Source organism: Colossoma macropomum, unplaced genomic scaffold (assembly GCF_904425465.1).
Source record: "Colossoma macropomum unplaced genomic scaffold, Colossoma_macropomum, whole genome shotgun sequence".
Lineage (NCBI taxonomy): Eukaryota > Metazoa > Chordata > Actinopteri > Characiformes > Serrasalmidae > Colossoma > Colossoma macropomum.
Window position 1 is genome coordinate 40,021,322 of NW_023494795.1, and position 21,171 is coordinate 40,042,492.

The window sequence follows — 21,171 nt, forward strand, 5'->3', positions numbered from 1 at the left end:
GGCTCTGACTGGTCAACAAGTGAGAAACACAACCTCTGATTGGTCAACACTCAACCCCAGGTGTCAGTAGATGGCTAACAGCCATGTTAACAACAACAACAATTCTTTTCAAGACAGAAAAACAGAATATTAATCATAGACTACATTCAGTGTTGGATTTGTCATTATGGATTTATTTTACAAAGTCAACAAAAAAACAGGGCAGCTCAAGGCTGGATTACAAAACTTCTGAAAGAGATAAGACCACACTGGAGCCCCTTACTGGAATGACACAATGCTACCCCTCTGGGAAGAAGAAAAGTAAATCTCTAGTATGCAGCATTCCCAAAATGTATTCATTTATGTACGATGCCATTTAATTAATGTACAGCAGCAGACAGATGTTTGAATATAACTGACTGTATGCATGGTTTTCATAATTTTAAAGATATGCCTAAATGACTACCAACTCATAGCATTTTGAGCAGTTGGTAATGAAACACATTCACTCTGGATCCATTTTAGCTTGCTTTTGGCCCTAACCGGTACACAGGGGACATCATATCCTCTGCCATTCACCTCTCACTGACCCACCTGGACAGAAGAGACAATTATGTGAGAATGCTGTTCATAGACATTAGTTCAGCATTGAACACAATCATATTACAGCAACTGAGCTCGCTGGACCTGAACACCTCCCTCTGCAACTGGATCCTGGACTTCCTGAATCAGAGACCTCAGTGTATCAGGATGAGCTAGTCCACCTCCAGCACCACTACACTGAAAAATGATGCTCTCTAGGGTTGTCAGTCCCCTGCTATTCACACCACTAGCTCAAGACTGTCCTGCAAAGCAGAGTGCAAATCACATCCTCTAGTTTGCTGATGGGTCTTATGACAAGTCAGCACACAGGGAGGAGGTGGAGTGGCTTGCAAGTTGGTGCAGAGACAACAATCTTTCTCTTAATGTTGATAAGACAAAAAAAGATTCTTAATTTCAGGAGGACTTTATCACTTTCCACTACACATCAATGGTTCAACTATGGAATGAGTCAAAAGCTCTAAGTTCTTTGGTGTGCATATCACCGACAACCTCACCTGGACCCTTAACGCCAACTTCCCAGCTAAGAAAGCCCAGTTGCAACTTTGGAGGATGAAGATAGCAAACCTTCCCCCATCCATCCTCACTACATTCTTCAGGGGGCAGCAGAGAGCATTCTGACCAGCTGTCTCCCTGTTGGGTAATTGAAATGCACTGTTTTGAACTGCAGGACCCTACAGCAAGGGGTAGGGACAGCTGATAAAGTCATCAGGGTGTCTTTACCCACCATGGACACCTCTCCAACATCCACTTGGACTAATCTAGACCCTCTCAAACATCCACTTGAACTAACTGGACTAATCTAGACCCTTTCCAACATCCACCTAGACTAATCTAGACTCTCTCCAACATCCACCTGGACTAATCTAGACCCTCTCCAACATCCACTTCGACTACTTGGACTAATCTAGACCCTCTCCAACATCCACCTGGACTAATCTAGACTCTCTCCAACATCCACCTGGACTAATCTAGACCCTCTCCAACATCCACTTAGACTAACTGGATTAATCTAGACCCTCTCCAACATCCATGTGGACTAATCTAGACCCTCTTCAACATCCACCTGGACTAATCTAGGCCCTCTCCAACATCCACATGAACTAATCTAGACCCTCTCCAACACCCACATGGACTAATCTAGACCCTCTCAAACATCCACTTTGACTAACTGGACTAATCTAGACCCTCTCCAACACCCACATGGACTAATCTAGACCCTCTACAACATCCACTTGGACTAATCTAGACTCTCTCCGACATCCACTTTGACTAATTGGACTAATCTAGACCCTCGCCAACACCCACATGGACTAATCTAGACCCTCTCTAACATCTACCTGTACTAATCTAGACCCTCTCTAACATCTACCTGTACTAATCTAGACCCTCTCTAACATCCACCTGGACTTATCTAGACCCTCTCCAACATCCACCTGGACTTATCTAGACCCTCTCCAACATCCACCTGGACTAATCACACCCCTCTTTACCATCAGTGCACACCTGCTTTTTAAATTTCTTTAACTATTTAAATCTGTACAGTTTACGGTTGACAATGTTTCACAAGTTCTTCTTCTTCACTAACGTGCTGCTTTATCCATGCATGCATATCGTGGTGCCAGTTAGAAGAAGAGTCAGGTGAGGCCATATAATTCCATTAAAAATGTTCTTTACTAAAGGAACAAGGCAGAAAAGCTACTTGAAAATCAACTGAAAATAGAGGCAGGTCACACCTTCCATTACGGTTATCAAACTAAAACACACCATTCCCTAAACCTTGCACAGAATAACCAATAAACACACAAACACACTTTAACTGAAGAACAGCAGCACAGAACACTAAACAGCAGCGTAAACAGCCTCTTTTCAAAGAGAGTGCACATCTCCTGTGAGCCTCATCTTATGGCCCTTTTTTGCATGCCATGCTTGCATGCTCCAGTGCAGGGCAGCCAGTGGAGGAACACCACAATATGTTTGTGTGTATAAAATGACCATTTATATGGACTGTTTTGTTGACCTCTTTAGTATTCATTTTATATTCTGCTCTCATTTCACTCAATACATCTGTTTCCATGGTTACACTACACCCATTTCTGTAGATACACTACACCAGTTTCTATGGATACAATACATCTGTTTCCATGGCAATGCTACACCCAATCCCATGGATATGTTACACCTGTTTCTGTGGATACACTACATGCTGTTGGTACTAATTTTTAACAGGTACCAAAAACCATAAAACTGGAACCTTCGGTACTGGACTGATGGCCAAAGGAAAAAGCACAGGTACAGTGTTCTGTGCTGGTATTTTCTGTGTAGAACTTTGTTGCTCCAATGGTAAGTTAACTGCTGTGTCTAAAGTTACGGACCTAAAGTTCGCTCTAAATTCACACTGTCCCCACCACGTCACCTCTGCAGGCTCAGAGTGGACGTGACAGGTGGTGTGACCAGCATGTCTGTGGAGACGGCGCACAAAATGAGATCACACAAGCTTAACAAAACCCTTCAGGGCATTAGGAGATGAGGAGAGAAACTCTCTCTCTCTCTCTCTCTTTCTCTCTCACTCTCTCTCTCACTCTCTCTCGCTCTCTCCTCAGCTCCAATGTTTTCAGGCTCTCTTATGCTCAGCTGTGTCCCCGAGAGCCAAAACACTACACACTCCTTTTGTTTTAAAGCTCTTGTATCCCCCCCACACCCTCTTCCTCCCACCCACCACCACACAGCCAGCAGGCTCACAGCCAAGCAGCATAAACAGACCAGCAGCTGTAAACAAAGTGATAAAGTGAAGATGAAACCTCCAGCGGCGTTTAGTAAACCTCAGGATGAGTGTGAAATAGATGAGGAGGCCTGAGGCAGGGTCAGAGGCTTTTACGGCCTATTATTCAGTAAATACTACAAATTATTCAGCAACTGCTACAAATTTTCAGAAAGAATACTATGAAGTATTCATAACTACAATGAATTATTCAGTATCTACTACGATTTATTCAGTACCTACTATGAATGATTCGGTATGTACTATGAATTAATCAGTATCTACTATGAAATATTCAGTATTTACTATGGTTAATTCAGTATCTATTACAAATTATTCAGTATCCACTATGAAATATTAACTACTATGTGTCATTCAGTAACTTCTATGAACCTAATTTGCTTCTGCAGTCTTTAGTTTTGAAAGTGAGGAATTGTGGGAAGAGTTTAAGGGGTTAAACAAATCTATTCTCCAATTCAAATCCATTGTATTGATCTTTTCTAATAGACCAGCTTTCTAGAAATCCAGGTCTTTAATGAACGTCACTGAGAAAGCCAGTTTCTGGGAGTTTCTCCTTTTGAGTCTTGGTTCCTCTCAGTGGTTCGTCCTCATGCTCTTACAGGGTTTCTCCTTACACTCTCTCCATGGTGACACTTATTACTGGGACCAGCTGTATTTCTGGGAAGCTGCTTTGGGCCAGTGTCTGTTGGAGAAAGAACCACACAAAAAAACTGAACTAAAACTCGCTGAATGGCACATGAATGTGGCTCCAAAGTACTCACATTTTTATTTTGTGAGCACGTGTTTATGTCCACGTGAAAACTCCATTTTCTCTGACCTTTCCGACCCCAAGCTATGGCAGCCATAAGGAAGCAGGAGAAACTCTGTTTGCATTTTCCTCTGCTTGGTTGGGTGGGCATGGTCTGGACTTGGTTTTTAGTTTTTAGCCTGAAGGTAAGTACTGTGTGGCCACTCTAAAGACTCAACGAAAGCAGCTAAGAAAATATGGCTAAACAAACCCACTCAGAGGAAAGACTTCTGATTTCACTGAACAAGAAACATAAACTGAGCAGAGCAACCACCACCAATGCTGCTTCATTTTATTATTACACCAGTAAAAAGAGTCGAGAGTAGGTTTTTTTTGCCTAAATTATTAAAGCATTTGACCATTAACTGACATGCCAACCTGCCCCTATAAACAATTAAAAATACTGTTGTCAGTGTGTGTAAAATATTTTGCATTATAAACAAATAGTTACAGTCCTATGATCTGATTAGTTGAGCTGCGTTCGAAGCTGTTGTAAAAACCAGAATATGCACACACCTATGACTGCCTCACAACAACTGAACTGTGCATCACTGCACCATGGCACGAAAAAAAAACCCTTGTGCTGTTAAAGGAATAATCTTTGACTCTCATGCTGCTTGCATGGACCACCGAGTATACTAATTAAGTAAGTTGTTTAAATTAAATTGCTGGCAACTTATGTTCTTAACTAGAACTAGGCTAGTCAGCTAACTAACAGGCTACAAGATAGCAAACATGCTAAACAGCTCCATCATTAATATCACAAGCTTGAATTAAATTACTTATGATATGATTCACTGTAAAACTGCAATATAAAAGAATGTCACTTGAATGTCTTACACGCTTTTAATGTCTGTGTTTCAGTCAGAAGTCACGTAAAACCCAGGCTGAGTCTCAAACGGCTCCGTACTCCCTAAATAGTGTGCTAGAGAAGTTTTGAAATTCTAACCTCTACAGCCAGATCATGCATGAGATTCAGCCCCAGTATGAGAAGAGGGGCACCGCTGGTTTTGTGCTAAATAAGACTCACGGTGGTAATTTGGTGACCCAAAATAATTTAAAAGCCAAAGTGTTTGCATTAAACAGTGCTGTGTTATTATATGTTCATTATTATATGACAAAAAGTTAAAACCGTCATGAAATGACTGCAATATTCAGCGATGGGCAACCGAAAGTTCTCCTCATTTAGTGTCCATAGTTGCTTGGCAACTATACCATACTCTAAAGGAACTACATTTCTAGGTGGATTACTTATGTCAATTACTATTAATAATAAGGTAAATTATTTTCTGAAAAATTGCATATTTTATCAAATTTTATGTTGGCCACCGTTTTCTAAAAGCTATATAAAAAGATTCTCCGCTTCGTGTCATGTCTAAGAACACCCTTCCCTGTGATAAAATCACAGTAATGCACAGCCTCTCATGGCTTATTGCTTTAATAATTTTTCCACATTTGACTTTTTTTGCGCTCCTGGAATCTCTTCATGCAGTTCTACAGGAACAGTGGATTAAGCCTAATCTTGGACTTAATTTTAGTGTCAATGGAGAATTACAATTGGAAGTTCCTTTTAGTCTAGAGTTAGGCTTAATCAAGGATGGGAAACTAGCCCATAACTGGTTTCTGTTCATTGGTTCAAGGCTGCTTCACAAAACAACAAACAAAAGATCTTATAATGAAGCTTTATTTATAAAGAGATGAAATAAATGAGCTCAGAGAATCTGCACAGATTACAGCTCATATGAGATGACAAAAGTGCTGAATTTTGGTTTGGGTTTAAACAGGGGTGTAATTGTACACATATTTTCAGGTTTGATCATTTGTTTTGATTGATGTTTGATATTTTATCTCTTGCTTGCATCAATTCTTATTAAATAATTATATTCAACACAGATTGGTAAATAATAAATAAAACGTTCTCGTTGTTTTCTATACATGCTCGTTTTTAAAATTTGGTAACATGCTCCAAAGTGCTAGGTAATTTTTTTGCTATCAAGATGTATCAATACTTTTAATTACCTAAATTACACTGATAAGTACCAAGATGACTAAATTACACTGAAGGTTCTAGATACTCTCAACACAGAGTCATAACATTTCAGAGAGTCCTAGTTCACCTGATAACAGAGTTACGGGGATTTTATTTAACTATATTAATTAAAAATATTGGCTTTAATTAGGGCCTACAGAAAGAGGATGGTAAAGGACACAAGTAAAATATCTTATAATTGGATAATTATCTAGACTCACAGGGTGGTAAATACAAACAAACACACTCAATTTCATTGAAATGTCATATTTATGTACGGAAGTAAATCAGAACAATCTAAAAGTCTCTGAAAGTCAGTCTAAAATTTAAAATTAAAACCACAGGAAGGAGCAGCGCTTTCAATTACAGCCCAGATTCAGTTTTGGTCCTAGATAATATATGAGTAGAAACTGAATAAGTGTGTTTGTAGAGCCTTCTTACCCAAAATAACTACCTGCTACTTTGAGATTGTTGTATTTACTTTGCTGCTTAAATGTGAATATCACAGTGACATTTAGTGCAAGTTTATTTGTATTTACTGCCCTATTACTCCCAGTAATTCTTCACTTATCATATATTTTACCTAGAACTTAGGGGACTAAAAGAACATTTGGGAGCCAGGAACTCTGCTAGACATGCTGCCACACCAGGCAAAGCTTTGAAAAATTTAAGCACAGGTTTATTTTGAATAAATACCATGTTTAATTATAATTTAGACTTTAGCAATTCTTATTGTGTTTGGAATGATTATATTCTGTTCTGCAGTCCATGATGGTTTCAATATAATCTGTAATCACAGAGGAACTTTAAATGCCATAATATCAGCATTTACATTTTTGAAAGGAGAAAAAATGCAATTATGTAAATATATTAGTTTTGAAAAGCTGCTCTAAATCCAGCCAGACTCCAGTCACATGAAGATGGCAACTGGCCTTCAGTTAATTCAATTCAGATTAATTCAGTTCATGCCAAAGGTCCAAAGCATTAGCAATTTTAATGCAATTTGATCCTTGTTGCTATCCATGGATCAAAGCAGAATTAAGAGGAAATATAAGCGGTGCATTGATTGGCTTCATGAATTGTTACACTCTCTAATAAACAGGTCCTGTGATTGTCACATTCTTATGCAAAGGACTGCTCCAGTGATGGAGGGTGACATGAACTGTCCCGTTGTTCTGTTTTTGCTGCGGCTGTTATTACCATCACATTTTTCAACATACAAAATCTGACAGATTGTAATGGTATGTCCAAATGGGATCATTTGCAGAGATGAGATTTTGTAAGAATAGAAGTAAAACAGATTTAGCTCACTTCAAGGCCGTCAGTCTGAACAGAGCTGTATGGAACGCAGTCCTGTCTGTATGTAGGGCAGGATGATGCATGGTGTCAGATCATGATGGACATGAGAGCGAATGGACTGAATCACTTTCTCTGCGGGCTATGGTCATGGTGACTGTGAAAAACATTTTTTTATACTTAAAAAGTTTGTAACATGGCTTACTTACAATTGTGAGCTCAGTAACGCTCTAATAGTAAGTTACCAGGACAATAATCTGTATCTGACATTCTGTTAATTTGTTATTTGAGGTTTAATGAACTTATTTCTTTAGGTTGGAACAACAGATTATTATTCGCAGTGTAAACACAGTGATGAACAGTGCTGTGCTAAAGTCTTAGGCCACCTAAAAAAGTGAAAACACTATGTAACATCACAATCAGTGGTGGATAGAGTGCAAAAGTACTTGCTTTTAAATACTAAAGTATCAAAAGCAAAATCAACTCAAGACATTTTTTTACTAAAAAAATAAATAAAACGTAAAGTTTTCACCATAACTCTGTTAGCAGATGAACTTCGACATTATGTAAAATGTTGTGACTCTCTGTTGAGCTGCTGTTGAGCAATGAGGGGTGAGAGGGGAGGGGTGAGAATCCCCTGCTGTGAAAAACAACTCACACCCCTCCACAAAGACAGCCATGCCAAGATAAAACAGACAACTGCAGCTTTATACACATAAACCAATCCCAGCCAAGAAATTGCATTTCATGGCTACTGTAAAAAAAAGGAGACCTGTGCAACTACAGTAATAAACAGCTAACTCAGTAGTGCTGTAATATAATATCTTGGTAATATTAAATATAGTCAACATATTTAATATTTCTCATCATGAGACTGTGGTAACAATATTATAAAGTCATTTAACTTATATACATAGTTTTACTGGTTTTATGTAATTGTAGCTATTAAAATAAACATTATATCATAATAATGTAGTTTGCTTTAAGGCATTATTTCTTGAAACAAGTAAAATTATCAAATTATCTGCCAATGGATTATTATAATTTCACTTGAAAAATGTACTTTAAACAAGTAAAAAAAAATGTTTAGAAATAAGTTAAATAATCTTCTAATATTCGTACCACAATTTCATAATGAGATATCTTGGATATATTGACTACATCATTTGCCAGTATATGATTTTTGCAGTGCTGTGAAAAGTACAGAATACTTAAGTATACTTACTTATACTTGATGTTTGTGAGCAAACTTTAAGTTGGCTTAACAAAGTCATTGCTATGGAATCCCAGGTGGTTATTAAGGCGTTGCTATGGAATCCCAGGTGGTTGCTAAAGTGTTGCTATGGAATCCCAGTTGGTTGCTAAAGTGTTGCTATGGAATCCCAGGTGATTGCTAAAGTGTTGCTACGGAATCCCAGGTGGTTGCTAAAATGTTGCAATGGGATCCCAAATGGTTGCCATGATGTTGCAAAGGGATCCCAAGTGGTTGCTAGGGTGTTGCTAGGCCATTGCTGTGTTATCTCTGGTGGTTGCTAAGGTCCCAATAGGAAAAAAAAAATATGTTTGAACAGTGTGTGATCAGTTCCAAAAGCACAAATGCACTAGTCCTGTATGGACTGTACAATCGTGCAGAGTTTTGTGGTTCATATATAATAATAACGAAGAACAGTCCTGACCAATCACAGCTCCAGATCATTTTTGAAGAGTGATTTGATGACCTGAGATATTCATGTAATCCAACAAATAATCAAATTGATACAGGAGCATCTTTATCCCTGTTAGATCGAGGTGTTTAAATATATTGCAAGTCATATCGCAACTGCAATATACAGCAATATAATCACAATATCATATTCTGTCCATATCGTTCAGCGCTGATATGCACTTATTCCGAGATGTAGCCACTTTGTTGTGTCTCCATTCATAAAAGTTATGAAAAACTTCTCCGTTCTGCACCAGTTGAGCGAAACGGAGAAATTCAATTAAAGATAGAGAGGACGCTACGCTATGTGCGGTGGGAGATAAACGGGGCAGCTCAGGCCAGACGTAATGGAAATCTCTCCAACAATCAAGGCCATTATGAGAAAGCATAACCACGGCCATCCTTCAGCATCTGTCAGATCGAGCCAAACCAAAGCTTCATTCACTTCAGGAGCGAAGGAATGAGGGATGAGTTCAGGGTGAGGAAAAATCATTTAAAATCATTTAATGATGAAGAGGAGCTCATTATGATCCAACTCAGCCATAACGCTCGCAGGCCAAGGATGTCAAACTGCAAACTAATCACGGTTCAACCGAGCATTCAGCTGAAGGTCCTGACCAATGGAAGGCCTGAGGGAGGAACATTACGCCAAAGCACAAACAGCTAATATACTCAGAGCAAAGAGGAATAAAGACCTGTTAGAGGGCATGGCATGCTTAAATAATGGACTTAATGAATACAGCAGCAGTCAAAAGTAGATTAAATGTATCTTTTTCATAATCATTAAGACATGCTCACCTAAAGAATTATGCTTAAATGGGACTGTTTAAAAAATTCTGCATAATTAAATGATTAAGATGTCATTCAGACAAGAGTCATTCAGAGTGGTTTGGTGTGAAACGCTTCATTCTAGAAAAACTGTTCACAATGGTGGTGATAGGAACCAGACGTCCACCTCTAAAAGCTCCCTCACAGAAAGTTATTACATGAAAGTGTTATGGATGCACTGCCTGATGACTGAGACACTGTTTTACTATGGTTTTGAGAACTTGAAATCCATTCATGGTGGAGGGATACATAATATGCAGGGTGCTGTGAGGCAAAATAGTCCCCAAAGAAAACATGTTATTTCAGATTTTCCACTATTTTTCCATCATCAACATTCCGTATAAAACTCAGAAGACACGTGTAGGTTCACTGGTGGTTTTGGATAATAAATAAAATGTTTATATTTGTGTTGTAGTCATGGCGACCCCTGGTTCCTATCACTACCACTGTAAAGAAATCTGAACCATTTCACACCAAACCACTCTGAATCACTCTGGTTATATCTCACACAATCAATTATGGAGGAATTTTGGAAAATGGGTGGATTTCCCCTTTACTTGTCCAGAAGCCATTAGGGGGTCCAGACTCTCACTCCTTTAACTTAAGAATTACTCAGTGAGTTTACTTTGTTTTCCATGTAATTACTGAACAATAAGCCACAGGATGTAAAAAAAACCTGGGAATTTCAGGGGTTATGTACATAAAAACTATGAAGGCTGTCCAAATATTTTTAGACATACAGGGTAGCTCTACAATCATCCTATATGCAATATGCAAGTTGTCGCCTCTCTGCAAAGTGAATTTTGAATCATTATGCCATTTTGGCAGTTCACAATCTTTTATTCAGTCATTTCATAAAAATATTTTCATGAGTCAATTTGAACTAAAATCTTCAACTAGATCAACTTTTAAATGATTGAAATTTGTTTACAATAATTTAATAATGGTTTAACACTTTTGGTTTGGTCAGTGCATAAATGACCTATCCATGCTTTGACCACAAACGTAGCTACTGTAGAACACATTTTATATCATATTATATGTTATATATCTACAAGAGTAATGTTCTACAGTTTCTCATTAGGCTGAATGAATAACTGACTCTAAATGTAGGTATTGTGATATAAACTGAGTCTGTTCTACAGTTTCTCATTAGGCTGAATGAATAACTGACTCTAAATGTAGGTATTGTGATATAAACTGAGTCTGTTCTACAGTTTCTCATTAGGCTGAATGAATAACTGACTCTAAATGTAGGTATTGTGATATAAACTGAGTCTGTTCTACAGTTTCTCATAGGCTGAACGAATAACAGACTCTAAATGTAGGTATTGTGATATAAACTGAGTCTGTTCTACAGTTTCTCATCAGGTTAAATGAATAACTGGCTCTAAATGTAAGTATTGTGATATAAACGCATCGGTGTCACGCATTCGGTCAACTATCTGGAAAACACGGACTTCATCTCCCAGAATCCTCTGGGAGATCACATGACTGAACATCCGCATTCGGAATCCAGCTCCGGAGAGAACTCCATTGCCCAGAATTCAATGGGGTCTCATGTGACTTCGGACTCTCACCGGCGAACCTATCAGCGCTCTCAATCCCCTGAGTACTAACTATGTTCACCTGTGCATATCATCATATGACAGATAGTTAGCAGTATTTAAGCCCGGGCTGTAGTCGGAACCTTTGCGAGGTATTGTTTCCTAGAAACCTACTGAGCGTTATTTGCCTGTTTGCTTGTGCTCCGTGTTTGGACCTTTGCTTCATTTGTTCTGTTTTTGACTTTTTGCCTCTTCCCTTGGTGCTTTCGCTGTTCTGACGGATCTGTGCTTTGACTTTTGGCCTGTGTTTTTGACTTCGATTTGAGCTGTGCCCTTTTTGCTTACGGTTGGTTTGTTGTTAATAAACCACCTTCGTTTTTACATCCGCGAGCGTGTGATTTTCTGTCACAACGTCACACTGAGTCTGTACTACAGTTTCTCATCAGGCTGAATGAATAACTGACTATAAATGTAGGTGTTGTGATATAAACTGAGTCTGTACTACAGTTTCTCATCAGGCTGAATGAATAACTGACTCTAAATGTAGGTGTTGTGATATAAACTCAGTCTGTACTACAGTTTCTCATCAGGCTGAACGAATAACTGACTCTAAATCCAGGTATTGTGATATAAACCGAGTCTGTTCTACAGATTCTCATCAGGCTGAACGAATAACTGACTCTAAATCCAGGTATTGTGATATAAACCGAGTCTGTACTACAGTTTCTCATCAGGCTGAACGAATAACTGGCTCTGAATGTAGGTATTGTGATATAAACCGAGTCTGTTCTACAGTTTCTCATCAGGCTGAACGAATAACTGACTCTAAATGTAGGTATTGTGATATAAACCGAGTCTGTACTACAGTTTCTCATCAGGCTGAACGAATAACTGACTCTAAATCCAGGTATTGTGATATAAACTCAGTCTGTACTACAGTTTCTCATCAGGCTGAACGAATAACTGACTCTAAATCCAGGTATTGTGATATAAACTGAGTCTGTTCTACAGATTCTCATCAGGCTGAACGAATAACTGGCTCTAAATCCAGGTATTGTGATATAAACTGAGTCTGTTCTACAGTTTCTCATCAGGTTGAACGAATAACTGACTCTAAATGTAGGTATTGTGATATAAACCGAGTCTGTTCTACAGTTTCTCATCAGGTTGAACGAATAAACTGACTCTAAATGTAGGTATTGTGATATAAACCGAGTCTGTTTTACAGTTTCTCATCAGGTTGAACGAATAACTGACTCTAAATGTAGGTATTGTGATATAAACCGAGTCTGTTTTACAGTTTCTCATCAGGTTGAACGAATAACTGACTCTAAATGTAGGTATTGTGATATAAATGGAGTCTGTTTTACAGTTTCTGAGTAGGATTTTACCTAGTGTTTATTAAAACTTCACAATGATAGCTATTAAAGAACACGGTGAGTTCAACTCCATAAGAGTTTTCTTTTGGTTTTGTCTTAACTTTTGGTCTAAAATGAGGAAATTATTAAAATGCTATGAGTAGATGTGTCTGGTACTGTATATGGGTCTTTTGTAAGTAGCTTAGCTGAACTGCATGGCTGGTTCACATCTTTAGAGCTGAAGTGACTTTGTGAGAGCAGCACCTATTCCACGTGCCATTATTCTGTTATGGAGTTAATATTAAAGAGGTTGCTGCCTGTCTCTGCCTGGAGACACGACACAAAAGGAAGATGGTATTCCAGAGTCTAACGGAGGTATGAGACACATACATGTGCATTCTGCTGCCTGTACCAGGAAAGAACATCTACACTAACACTCAGAGGTATGGAAATACTTACCATATTAACATTTCATGTTAAACAAAGGAGAATTTTAAAATTCATCTGAACCATCAGGACACTGAAGCTGCACAGAAAATTTCCTCAGACACTGTCACACTGGGAAATGCCCAGCAGAGACAAAGGGAAAATTGCTCTACCATAATGGCTTATTAATGCCCTGTAACAGACCTCTGAAGCCATGCGTCATTCTGTAGCTGATGTCCTGCCTATGTTAGGTTGTCCAGGTCTAAGCAGATTTTCTCAGATGTGAAAAATGAACAAACAAATTCTTACCCTGCAGTAATTCAAATGTTCCAAACCCAATACATTTTGTCTTACCTACATTACTCCCACCGAACGTCACTGCTGGATCCTCTGAATGATCATTTATTACTATAATTATTGCTACATCCATGTTACAAGCAAGCTGACAATCCTTATAATAATTATTAAGTTTACTCTTAACCTTACTGTTAGATCACAGTTTCTCAGGAACTTTGTAGTAAACACAGACAGCTCATGGACTGATGAAAACATGGTTTATTTGCAAATATTTTGCCCAGCCGAGGAACCGAACCAGGCCCACATGTACATATATACATACGTATAATAAATATGTCTCGACAGAGACAGAGAGGCTATATTGACAATGTTGAAGCAGGAGAATTTGAAAAAGGGAGCGAGAAATATTATGCCTTCATAGAAAAATCAGTTTTTGTCAGTTGATTTTGAACTATCCATTAGGGCTGCGCAATATGACCATATATAAATTGTTATCGTGATAAAACACAATACAAACACAATACAATATGCTTTTCTGATCATATCATATTTATTGTATAGACACTGACCAACTGCATGTTTCATTATAGAGAGAACAAATTGTCTATTTAACTGGATTTAGTGCCAAATACTGAAAAAAAATTGTGTTCACAGTTTTTGATAGTATGAGAGTACTTTTTCTCTGTTCCAACTGATCAGATGTCTGAAAAAATAAATATTGTGACGTATCGTGTATCATGAAAACTTCTAGACGTTTTGCAATATTATGTTTTTGCCGTATCGCCCACCTCTGCCATCCACACAGGAGGTGTTTGGCACAGTTTGTACTCTGCCCCAACAAAGCAGACAAAATCAGAGCACTGCCATTTATAGAAACCAGTCAGTAAATTATTCTGAAAGATTTCTCTGTTTATTCATTAGTAGCTTTAAATAATAATACAGAAACCTTTGTCTACTCGGGGAAGGTTAGGGAACAATTTAATGTTTAACCCTGAGTCCTCTTTAGTTCAGTTCTCTTCTCCAACACAGCAGCTAATGCAATGAAGCATCATCATCAGCTTATTTGTGAACCATCACTGATCTCTGATTACATCACTCAGGCCTTAACAGCACAAATATACACACTCTAAATACATCACCCTCAGTACAGCAGGTAATATAGGCTTAATGCACGTTTTTCTCCAGCTATGTAGTTGAAGACCTTCCCCGGCAATATACTCTCAGGAAATTCCCACATTTCCCATGTGAAATTGTTTAAATTTGCATATAAATTTGTTGTATGAATGTTTATGTGGAGCAATAAAGTGCAAGACCAAAGCTGCCACAGCAAACAGCATGTTCTTCACACATGAAGAAAAACTACACATGCACAACATCCCTGAACACCATAGAACAATCACAAGCTCATAAATGTCTCTGTATGGAGCAGAACTCATTACTGTGGCCGTTATTCGCTATTATGATCTAATTGTCCAATCGTGCACATATATTATGTTACTCTCAAGGTTCTTAGCTTAATGACTATCGATCATCTCAGCCCGTTCAATATGCTTATAGATCTTTACCCAGCAACAACTTCATCTCCTTTAACTGCTGTAATAACGATACTTAATAAAAAAAAAGACCTCACAGTTTCAGAGAGAAGACAGTCACTGCTGCAGTGAGACTACAAGCTGAATCAAGACGTAATAATCTCATTATAGCTGAGAAAAACTTGTCTAAGGCTGCAGATTCAGAGTAAAAGGATTTCTGACAGTTGGAGATTTCAGCATGAACCGTTATACAGTAGGGAATGATTATATATATATATATATATATATATATATATATATATATGTGTGTGTGTGTGTGTGTGTGTGTGTGTGTGTATGTGTGTGTATATATATACATATATATATATATATATATACGTATATGATAGCCATTCAGGATGCTCAAGGATTCAACAAACACACCGTTATCTTTGCTCTTCTTTGTCCAGAGATTACCTAACAGGCTCACAGAAAATGAAATAATCATAATAAAAATAAATTAATGTTGCTGTAGTGACTCGTGTCTCACACATCTCAGTCACTTTCCACTGTGACTTTACAGCCCAGCTTCAATGATTCCTCAGATTGATCATGAGCACAGTTTGCACCAGGGACGGAGAAATACGTCCTTTTTAAAACCCACATTTTGTTTGAAACTGATTGAGAGTCTGGGTGCGAAATGTGTAAACAGTGCATAAGATGATAGAAACTGGATTATAACCTGGGCTAATAAATAAAAATCCAGCTGAAGTGCAATTACACCACTGATTTATGGATCAGTGGTAAACAGCTGTTTCCGTGGTTACATTACTTCTGTTTCCATGGCTACACTACATGCGTCTCAATGGTTTGCTACACCCTTTTCCAAAGTTATGGTACATCAGTTTCCATGGTCACACTGCACTAATTTACATGGTCATACCACACTCACTACTATGGTTATACTACACCTATTTGCAAGGTTATGCATGCCTATTTAAATGGTGACACTACACTCATTTCCATGGTTACACCACACCAGAATTAATAACCCAAATGTTAAGAAGAGCCATTGGGAGCCACAACATTTTCTGTCCCTTTACCATCTTGGCTGTAAATATGTTTCAGTATGTGCTTATGTACTAGTATAGACTAAAAAATATAATTTAAATTAAAGCGCAGACTTACCTTGCTCTGCTTTAAGCTTTAGCTCAGCTATAGCCACTTTTCTTACATCTCTAGCAGGAAACTTTTCCTCAAAAGTACAATAGTTTCTTGTGAAATATCTCTCAGTGACTTTTTACGAGGCTGAAGTCAGCTTCTCATTCTCCAGCTTCTGCGTTGAATTTTCCCGTTCCACCTTAAATGGTGCCTGAAGTGTCAAAATGTAACTGCTACACCATTTAAGGTGGAACAGGACAATTCAAACAAGACGTTTCAGCTTTGCGGCTTTTTAGTGTTTGACAGTTTCTTGTTGAAGATTAAACATATCAGGAAACCAGCTGGAGTGATTATAAATGCAAACATGTCCATTCGTCTCCAAATTATCAATGTTCGTCTTAATTTTTCTCTTTGCTGTTTTGTTAGCTACTAGCTAGGCTGTTGTCTGCGTGGCAATGGTGACCAGCAATCTGCACACCAATCTTCAGGGTTAAAGGGTGAATTAGTAGTTATACATTAACTCCAGCGTTTAAGACCATTTAGTGTTAAAACTGTGTTTGAACGATCAGCAGAGCTTTATTTTACTGCAAAGGAGGTTTATTTTATTTTTACCTAAAGATTCTGCTGTGGAGCCGCAAAAGGGCACAAAAAGAGAGTTATATGGCTCCAGAGCCGCATGTTACTGACTCCTGCACTACACCCACGTTCATTCATACCTGACACCAATTTCTATGGTTACATTTCTTCCATTTCCATTGCCATACCCAGGGATGCAAGATATATAATAATAATTATGGAACGTTCTGGACTTTATAATAATTTGAGTGATGTTAAGACCTATATGTGCTGTTTTAGAGAGTTTCTATTTTTATATTTACAAAATCTGCAGTAGCTGCACTGTTTAAGTGAACACCGTATTCATTACAGTGAGCCGAAAACTGCTGGCCATTTTGGAGCTGTGTCACACACCCTGGTTGAGATGCAAAAAGAGAAAGTCTGATTGGTCACCACTCAGCTCATCTGCATGAAGTTCGTCAAGAATGAGAGAGCAGAGAGAGGATGTGAGTCAGTGGTCTGATGTGTCAGTTATATGTGTATATTGTCTCATTATAGCATTGCAGGACACGTTCTGTTTGATGTAAATTAGAAAAAAATCAACTAAAAAAGGAAAATAATTTTTTCATGACGTCATTGGTCACACAAAATGCTTACATTTTTAGCACCCCCAATTTAAAAGATGTTCCCACGTCCCTGGTTATGCCACATTAATTTCCAAATTCCATGGTTACGCTACACCCATTTCCATGGTTACGCTACACCCATTTCCATGTTTACGCTACACCCATTTCCATTGCTATACCACATTGGTTTCCATAGTCACGCTACATTAATTTCCATTGTTACACGACATCAGTTTCCATGGTTATGCTACACTCGTTTCCATAGTTACACTACACCTATTTCCATGGTTAGTCAAGATTCTGCAGTATTCATATTAAGCAATTTGTGAAACTGACCATGTTATGGTCTTTGTATAAAAAGGTCAGATTTGTTTCCAGTTTTATTCCTTCCATTGAGGCATGTGTTCAGACTCTCAGATGGATTTGCTCTGCTCATCAGAAGCTTTTGTGCAGACTTGTGGGGTCCATTCAGCCATCATTAAAGCAAAACAGGCACATACTGCCAGTGTGTGAAATCCCCCCTAGTATTCAGGGGGTCTATGTTCCTCTGTTCTATTTTGGTAATGCGCTCTTCCTCACATTAACTGAGATCTGACACATCCATAATTTCCACGAACCTCTAGAGAAAATTGGGCAAGTTTTCATATTTACAGGTATGCTTCAGTATATTTCCTTGAATTTAGTCATCTATGTTTCCATAACAGACAACATAACATCATAGCAAGCTTACTCTCACTCTTACTCTTACTCTTAGATTTTGAGACATTCAGGGGTCCAAGTGGTAAATTAGGAGACCCCCCTGGACCCCTATATTTCGCACTTGCTTACCATCAAACACTAAGATATTCTGAAATTCAGGTCAGTATTACAAAATTTTTTATGCTGCTAAAGAATCTGAAATGAAATGAGTTGTACTAAATTAGAAAATAATGCAAAATTTCATACTAGGATTAGTACTGTTCACCTACATAAGAATCCCTGAGAAAATTCATTTGTTTTCATTTGTTTTGTCAACAAAACTAATCAGAGATATTTTCCTCTGACTGTTGTATATCAGTAATAATGAGATTAATGGGTAACATGTCATTTGAAGGCTGCCTTCATAGGGATTTCATAACACATGCACACAAACACTGAATAACATTTTTAAACAGCAATATTTGTGTATTTATGAACAGCTTATGTCTGTAACACATAATTTAATTGAATTAATTTTAATTGATATTGTAAACAAAAGCATTTTACCTCATTTTATTTTGTTCATTTTATTTTTTTCTCCTCCTACTTTTGCTTTTGTTGTGTCATTATCATTTCATTTTACTTATCAATTGTAAAGCACTTTGACCTGCTTTGTGTTTGAGTGGTGCTCTATAAATCAAATGTATTATTATATTATAAGGAGATCGGCATGTGTTTCAGTCATAGCACTGTCATGAAGCATCTTTCCCAAGTAACCAATTATCAATACAATGTTAATGACATCTTACAGATACTGACAGAGACTACCCATAAACACATTCTCCAAGCTTAAGCATGTTATGAAATCACTATGTAGGTAGCAAGGCTGAAAATATATATTGTAATTTTTCTGACTAATATTGCTACTGTGATTATGTATTTTATTTTCTTGTGGATGTGATGTCACAACACATGGGGGTTTGTAGGCAGTTCCCAAGCTCTGTGTTATTAGGTTAAAACTTTTTGAAAATGTGGGCTATAATTAAAAAATGCAGCTCTTGCGATTTGGAAATTGTAATGTGTTTAATTTCAATTTCAATATAAAATCAATTAATCTTTCAGCCTTAGTTAGTAGCCTTCAAATGCAGTGTTATATCTTTATTTCGATTATAGTTTTGTTTCTCTCAAACTGGAGGGTCGTTCTTTGTGGAGTTCCATTATTATAGCAATTAAATGACGTAGTTGGACGGGTGAAGACCTGTCAGCAGTTAAAATAGCCTAAGATGTCTATCACTCATCATCAAGTTGAAAACTTTAATGTATAAATGTAATGTAATGTATACGCATGAGTCAGAGTAAATCTGATTGGACAGCTAGCTCAACGACAAAGTACACACAAACTGCTCTGCAGTGGACATTATTGAATGATGTTCCCCACTGAAGGATAGTAGTTAGAATGGTCTCCAGGTTACTGCTACCACGCCCACTTCGCCAAACCTCCCACCAAACAACGGACGTTTCGTCCTCTCCGGCTGTCTATTCGATTGCTCCGTTCCACCTTAAATGGTGCAGCAGCTGCATTCTGGCGCCTCAGACGCCTATAACTGCTGCACCATTTAAGGTGGAACTGGAAATTCGAATAAGACTCATAAAAAAGACACCAACTTCAGCCTCGTGAGACGGAAAGCAGCAGTTATGGACCATCTGGTCAAAAGCAGCATAACTATTGCTAATCACACACCTTTATAAGCCATTAAAGTCCTAAAGCCCAGCAGACGATGTCGTAGATGAGTCAGTATGAAGTTTAGTGTCCTATTTGTGGCCACCTTAAACCGGTTTGCTACGAAGCTTCGTTTAGGGTCAAAAAGCCAGAACAACAAAGCAAAACGAACTTATAGAATCCATAAGGTAAGGCAATGTTGTTTATCCTGCAGCCTACAGGTGGGTTTAGGTCTATTTCTAACCAAATCCACCTCGGAGGAGCGATTAGGGTCCAGACTCTAAAGTTCAGAAAACAGACACGCGAACGAAACTCGAGCTGAAATGAAAGTTTCGAGATGAAAACGAATCGAGTGAACGCGAAGCAAAGAACACGAGCGCGAAGTGTGCGCGTGAAGCGGGGAAGCGGTCCTACCTGCGCGGCCATGAACGACAGATCCATGACGATGTTCTTTATCAGGACAAACAGGAGAGGAGAAGAAGAAGCAGAAGAGCCCGCTGAGGAAAGATGGAGAACCAGTTCAGGTCAGATTAACCGGAGGAACCTGCGGAGAACATCCAGAGCGCATAGCTGACAGAGTCCCGGTCAGTGTGCTGGACATTACAGAGCCATCACCAAACAAGCGGAGTGGAATGGGAGAGAGAGAGAGACAGAGAAAGAGAGGGGGGGTAGAGAGGGAGGCTGAGGGAGAGAGACAGAGAGAGAGAGGGGGGATAGAGAGGGGAGAAAGGAAAAGAGAGAGAAGAGGGAATGAAGGAGGGACCCAGGCTGAGAGGGGGGGGGGCGTTCTCCTAGTGCTATTGAGATTGCTGTAATAATAATAATAATAATAATAATAATAAAAATGTTTATTATTAACTGTGCAGAATGTAAATAAAAATAGAATGCAATGATATGCAAATCATGTGAATCATATTTTTAAAGGAAAATATTACAAAGACAACATATATATATATATATATATATATATATGCCCATTTTGAATTTGATACCAACAACACATTCCAAAAAAAGTTGGGATGGGGGCATATTTAGGCATATTTACCACTGTGTTTCATCACCTTTTCTTCTAACAACACTCTGTAAGCCTTTGGGAACTAAGGAGACACTGCTGTAGTTTTAAAAGTGAAATGTTTTCCCATTCTTGTTGATATAGGATTTCAGCTGATCAACAGTTTGGGGGCTTATTTGTCGTATTTCTCATTTCATAAATGTTTTCATTGGGTGACAGATCTGGACTGCAGGCAGGTCAGTTTAGTACCCAGACTCTTTTAATATGGAGCAATGCT

The 21,171-nt window shown here is 38.3% G+C and overlaps 1 protein-coding gene across 1 annotated transcript in view; it reads right to left on the reverse strand.

Moving 5' to 3' along the window:
* Nucleotides 1-20,589, reverse strand: part of LOC118815969 (uncharacterized protein C14orf132-like) — a 39,893-nt gene extending 19,304 nt beyond the window's left edge. Inside the window, exon 1 of the mRNA XM_036582428.1 lies at nt 20,297-20,589. Within this exon, the coding sequence (XP_036438321.1) occupies nt 20,297-20,323 (27 nt within the window). The 5' untranslated portion in view covers nt 20,324-20,589. The remainder of the gene's footprint in view (nt 1-20,296) is intronic.
* Between the last annotated feature and the right edge of the window lie 582 nt (nt 20,590-21,171).